At 41.7% G+C, this 5,591-nt stretch overlaps 1 protein-coding gene across 3 annotated transcripts in view; it reads left to right on the top strand.

The window, feature by feature from the left end:
• LOC118423268 (Golgi-associated PDZ and coiled-coil motif-containing protein-like) overlaps positions 1 to 5,591 on the top strand; it is a 14,910-nt gene that overhangs the window by 6,102 nt on the left and 3,217 nt on the right. The window contains exons 2-9 of one of the 3 annotated variants that reach the window (XM_035831350.1): positions 202 to 366; positions 843 to 929; positions 1,465 to 1,640; positions 1,962 to 2,127; positions 3,444 to 3,539; positions 3,728 to 3,892; positions 4,379 to 4,470; positions 5,383 to 5,415. In XM_035831350.1, the coding sequence (XP_035687243.1) occupies positions 202 to 366; positions 843 to 929; positions 1,465 to 1,640; positions 1,962 to 2,127; positions 3,444 to 3,539; positions 3,728 to 3,892; positions 4,379 to 4,470; positions 5,383 to 5,415 (980 nt within the window). The remainder of the gene's footprint in view (positions 1 to 201; positions 367 to 842; positions 930 to 1,464; positions 1,641 to 1,961; positions 2,128 to 3,443; positions 3,540 to 3,727; positions 3,893 to 4,378; positions 4,471 to 5,382; positions 5,416 to 5,591) is intronic. The other 2 variants (XM_035831351.1, XM_035831352.1) reach the window with 2 other exon arrangements.

The raw sequence follows: 5,591 nt of genomic DNA, 5'->3' as shown, positions 1-5,591 counted from the left end.
TAAAGAGAGGCCGTAAGGTTTCTATTAGGTTTTGCTTACATCATATGATCTGTATTTTGTTTTATGATCTTTACTTAAGATGTTTCTTGTGTACCTATGCCCTAAAGTGAATTTGGAATCCATGTGCGCCTCTTTCCTATGCAATCATGTTTTCTACAGGGATTGAATCTAACCCTCTGATTGATGTTTTCCCTTCTCCAGGCCCAGCTTGTGGACCTGCGCTCAGACCTGTGTGAGGTCCGTGCCACCAAGTCTATCCTGGAGAAGGAGCTGCACAACCAGCTGCTGCAGCTGCATGCCGTACAGCTGCAGCTGCACTCCAAGTCAGGTGTCCATGTCGACTCAGATGCCATCAAGGCCAAGTTGGTGAGGATTGAACCACAGACTGGAGCATGTCCCCACGGGACCACTCAAATGTTGTCAAGCATTTTTAATAATGCAGTGCCATGTAAAATACATGTGCTATGATAGTATAAGTGTATCATGTTAAAGCTTCCACTTTCAATTACTTGTGATGAGTATGACATCATCTGTTTCATTTCAAGATTCTATAGGGGAATCCAGGTGTTCACCCTCTTTTGTTCACATCTCTTAGTGTATTGAATTACTTTCAAATTTCTTTTTAGAGTTTTATAATTGTCATTTTTTTTCTCACTTGAGCCTTAAAGAGTAAGATGCTCTGTTCAAAGAATCTTGGTGAAGGTTTTTCAAGGCTGGCAAGTCATGTACACAGAATGGCTACTTGCCATAAATGTAATTTCCTGGTGCTGGTAGTCAAAGGGATAAACCCATCAACATGGACAACGCTTTGACCTTCAGAATTTTCTGCTTCGATCTTGCAGTTCCATGATATTCAGGAGGAGGTTCAGAAGAAGTCAGGTGATCTCCGTCCTGACCAATCAGATGCTCTGCTGTTTTTGGCAAGCCTGGTGGGTGTGACCTTAGGTTGTAATGAGGTGAAAGGTTAACAGGTGAAGGTCACATCTTCCTGTAAGGTTATTTATTAGATGTATTTCATCAAGAAGGTCATACTGTAAATTTTGAAATGTTTGTGGTGGTTTATTTTTACAGGTTTTGTGGTGACTTGTGATGGCAAACACTTAAATATGTGTTCTCGCATTTCTTCCACAAATTTGAAGCACAGCAAAAACCTCCTTTAACCCTCCTACTGTAAAGATAAAAGAATTTACAGAACAATAAACTTGAAGTTGACCTCGGTGTGATTATCAACGGGGCCTTTTCTGTGTCATCTTTTACCAATATTACATACAGACTTGCCAGCCTTCTGAAATCTTCATTTTTTCTGGCTAGTTTACCCTATTGGAACATGACTTTATCATGACATGACCTACAGCACTTCACACTTTGAGTTTTTGTATTCTCACACTTCATCTTCATTTACTTAAACTAATTGAAACAGATTTGGTGTGATAGAGAGTGAAATCACTTGTATTGATTTGCCAGGAAAGTGAAATGGAACAGTTTAAAAATGATGCCATGAAGGAGGCCAACCTGGAAGCGGAAGTGAAGGAGCTACGAAAGGAAAACATAGAGCTGCGCCAACAGATCCACGCTCTACAGTCCGAGGTCTACGGTGCCAGACTGGCTGCAAAGTACCTGGACAAGGAGCTGGCTGGCAGGTAGGTGTTGCAGTACCACATCAGGCCTCTAGAGGGCAGTTCCATGGGGTTAAAAATCTCGCAGATTTTGGCCTATATTTTGAAAGGCAACTGATGATAAAATTTACAGACAATTACATGTTGCATCTAGTATCCCTGACATACTGCTTTAAGAAGTTGTTTGTTATTTCCTGCTTACATGTCTCTGTTTTAGCTCAAAGATTAGATTTGAGTTTAGACCTGTCAACTCTAGCCCTCTAGGTTGTCCTTCTAGAGTATTCTTTTGGAACATCAAGACAGAACACATCGTTGAGACTCTTCCGATGTTTTCTCTTCTCCCAGAATCCAACAGATCCAGCTGCTGGGCCGCGACATGAAGGGTGCGGAACACGACAAACTGTGGAACCAGCTGGAGGCGGAGATCCACCTCCACAGGCACAAGACGGTCATCCGGGCGTGCCGCGGTCGCCACAGTCCTCTACGTCAGCTCCCCGCACCACCCGGACATGTGAGTTAGATTACAGATAGTATGTTCTGATAGAGCCCTCTTTAAATTGCCACAGTGGTCAGACTCAGATTTGTAGCAGTTATGGAGCATTTTTTTACAGAATACAGTGGAGGCCAGTTAATTGCACCTCGGATAAACGCACACTTCGGATAATTGCACGGAATCCCTAAATCCCAAACCGTCTCCCATTCATTCCATTGTTAGTGACTTCGCTTATCTGCACAACAAAAAATTACCAACGCCGGATAATTGCACGACAATTTGTCAAACATCGTTGGCAAATTGACTGAAAATGCGTGTTAAAATCGTCAGACACGGTACAAATAAGCTGATAATGACCTTTGTGAAGTCGCTATACTGACAACATGTATGAAATTGTTATTGGGATCAAAAGAAAGCGATATTGTGGGGTCAGCACCATGAAGAGACGCCCGCCCGCTTGAAAGGTCGTCAAAAGCCGGCATTACGATTTGGCAGACAACTTGCTTTGACATACAGTACTCAATAACAAATGTTCTCTATCTGTCCATTGTCTAATTACGTAATTAGGGTCGCGGGGAAATACTTGGTGCAGTGGTTTTACAAAATGTATGTTCTTGGCAGCCAGTCGGAAACAACACAGCGACTCGGGGCCTACAGACGGACATAACACTCGCCTTCGGCGGTGCGCATGCAGTGCTTTAGTTTCGTGATAAGGAAGCTAGATAACGTATACAGTAACTTACTTTTAGTTTTGATTTCAAGTGCATTGCAGAACGATGTTTCGTGAAGACATGTATATGACGTACGGAGCACAACAGGTACAGCACTACTGTGGCACGTAAATAAACTGTGCGATGTACTACCTCCCATACCACCTCTCGGCCCCCCCGCCCGTGGTGATGCGGTCCAAATGACCAACTCTGCATTATCGCACACGCCGGATAATTGCACGAAATTCGCTGGCAAATTGGGTGTGCAATTAAGCGGCTTCCACTGTATTGCAATTAACCTAACATGGGGGTATGGACCCTGCAGGAGGTATGGTCACTACAGTATGTACAAACACTACTGTGGGTACAGACACTACAGGGGGTACGTACATTGCAGGGGATATGGATACTACTGGGGGTACGGACACTACAGGGAGTAAGGACATTACAGGGGGTATGGATATTATAGGGGTTACAGACACTACAGGGAGCACAGACACTGTTGGCTATGTGTAATTGCAACTTCATCGTTCCTTTATGGAAAAATCCTAAGAAGTGTTGCCTAAACAAAGTACATGTGTAATGGGGGCTTCCTAAAGATATCCTCTTTTGTATTCTGATCAGGACCCACAGCACCTGCGGCGCACCCAGGGAATAGGTGACGTCAGGACTATCAAACTGATGAAGGAGCCTGAGGAGGGACTCGGTATATCCATCACTGTAAGTACCTCCCACCTCTAAGGTGGAATGGTATGGTCCATTCTCCAAAAACTTTCCCTGCCATTGTGAGATGTCAGACTAGTACATTTTACCCACAGGGGTGTTTTGCAAATTATTTTATGTGAATTTACAATGTATTAGAATATACCTAGGACCTGAGTGACCAGATTTTGACATTGGTTGCACAGGGTGGAAGAGAACATGGCGTCCCCATCTTGATATCAGAGATCCATGAAGGACAACCAGCAGAGCGATGCAGGAATCTGTTTGTGGGTGATGCCATCATAGCGGTCAATGGGGTGGACTTAAGGAACGCTAAGCACCAGGAGGCAGTCGGCATACTCTCACAACAGGTACGGTTCGACTAGCCCTCTGCTTGTTACTACAAATTCTTTTACATAGGCACAGTTTGACTTGTAACTGCAATCATTGCCACACTATTCACAACACTACACCAAACAGGTGGCCAATTGACTCAATTTGGAGGGTAACCAATCAGAGGTGGTATGCAAATGAACATGTATGCTAATGAGAGCAATGGTATGAAAAGGAGAGATATCATCACAAACCATTTGTTCATAGCATATTAGAAGTTCAGAGTCGTCTTCTTCGTGAGTGTACAGTATGTATTCATTTTTTTCAAATAGGCATTTGTATCTTTTTACTACACTTTTTGTACTGTTATGTACATTTTTATCTTGTTAAACTTGGAGGTTTATACATTGTATACAAAATTTTATATCTTATACTTTTGGAAGACTATTGCTTTGTGTTATGTTTGGTGGTAAGCCACTGTGATAAGCATATCCATCCCTCTGCCACCCCCAACCCCCCCTCAGACTGGAGAGATCACCCTGGAGGTGGTGTTTGTTGCACCTGACATTGACTCTGATGATGAAAATGAAGAATACGTGGATGAGAATGGATTTAGGTAGGGTGTGGTTACATGTATATAAATTCCTTACAATAATCATTACTTGAAATGTTTGTTGGGTATTACTGACTGATCATGAATGTCTTTCGTTTGGGTCAGATTGTTCTATACTTCATCATGCATGAGCTGTGATTTTATGTCACATAGACAGAAACATTTGTTGGACTTCATCTAAGGCCTCTTTGCAGTGCATAAGGTTTTGAAGATGGTTGCATGGTTGTCTGACAGTAATTTATGATATCTGCAACTAAAGCTGCAAAGGTATTAACATGCATGTATGGCATAGATGCTTTGCATACATGAATTCATGCACTGTCTCATTGTATGAAATCAACCTGCTTTTACAATTGCATAACACACTGATGACAATTGTTGCCTGTTTGCATGTTCTCAGACTATGCACCATAATTCTTCCTAAAAGGCTTGTTTTTTGTGGTCATCATGCAATGTTTATCATTGGCTTTCAAGTGGCTTTCAAGAAACCTTCCCCTTAAAACACTCAATATAGGGAGGTTTGTATTTTGTAAAATTTTATATCATTAGATAAATGGATCACAGATTGAATTATGATTGTAGCAACCAAATGAAACTTTAATCTGAAGCCACTTGAAAATGGACCATTTTTCGGATTCTGCTGTAAAAAGCATACAATTATGCTAACATCTGCATGAAAAGTGTATGCATAATTAAAATCATTGCAATATAACCATTTCTACCACTTAAAAAAACTTTTGTTGTCAATGACATGAGAAACAGTCTTTGACACTAACACGGAGAAAAAGGTCTTTAAGTCGATCCAGAATACTTTCAAAAACCTAAAAAAACAAGCTGACTAAAGAACTGTGGGACATAGTCTGAGTCTGAATCCAAATATTTCCCATCAACCTTTGCTGCTGGATGTGGGAATAGAACCCACGACCTGCCAACCTTGGATGAGGCTGGGTAGGTGGGAGTCATGTCGGTGTAGATCTCAATTTCACAGCTGTTGCCTTTCTCTTTCTTATCCTGGTGTCATAAGGGGTTCAGATGAATTCTTTCTGTCCTAAGGTGCAATTTTCTTCTAGATACAAGTAGCAAAGAAGAGGTCTGTAGGTAGTATACATTATAGACATTTTGAA

The sequence above is a fragment of the Branchiostoma floridae genome, chromosome 9 (genome assembly GCF_000003815.2).
Source record: "Branchiostoma floridae strain S238N-H82 chromosome 9, Bfl_VNyyK, whole genome shotgun sequence".
NCBI lineage: Eukaryota > Metazoa > Chordata > Leptocardii > Amphioxiformes > Branchiostomatidae > Branchiostoma > Branchiostoma floridae.
Note: the sequence above shows the minus strand (reverse complement) of the source record. Positions and strands in the feature narration are given on the sequence as shown.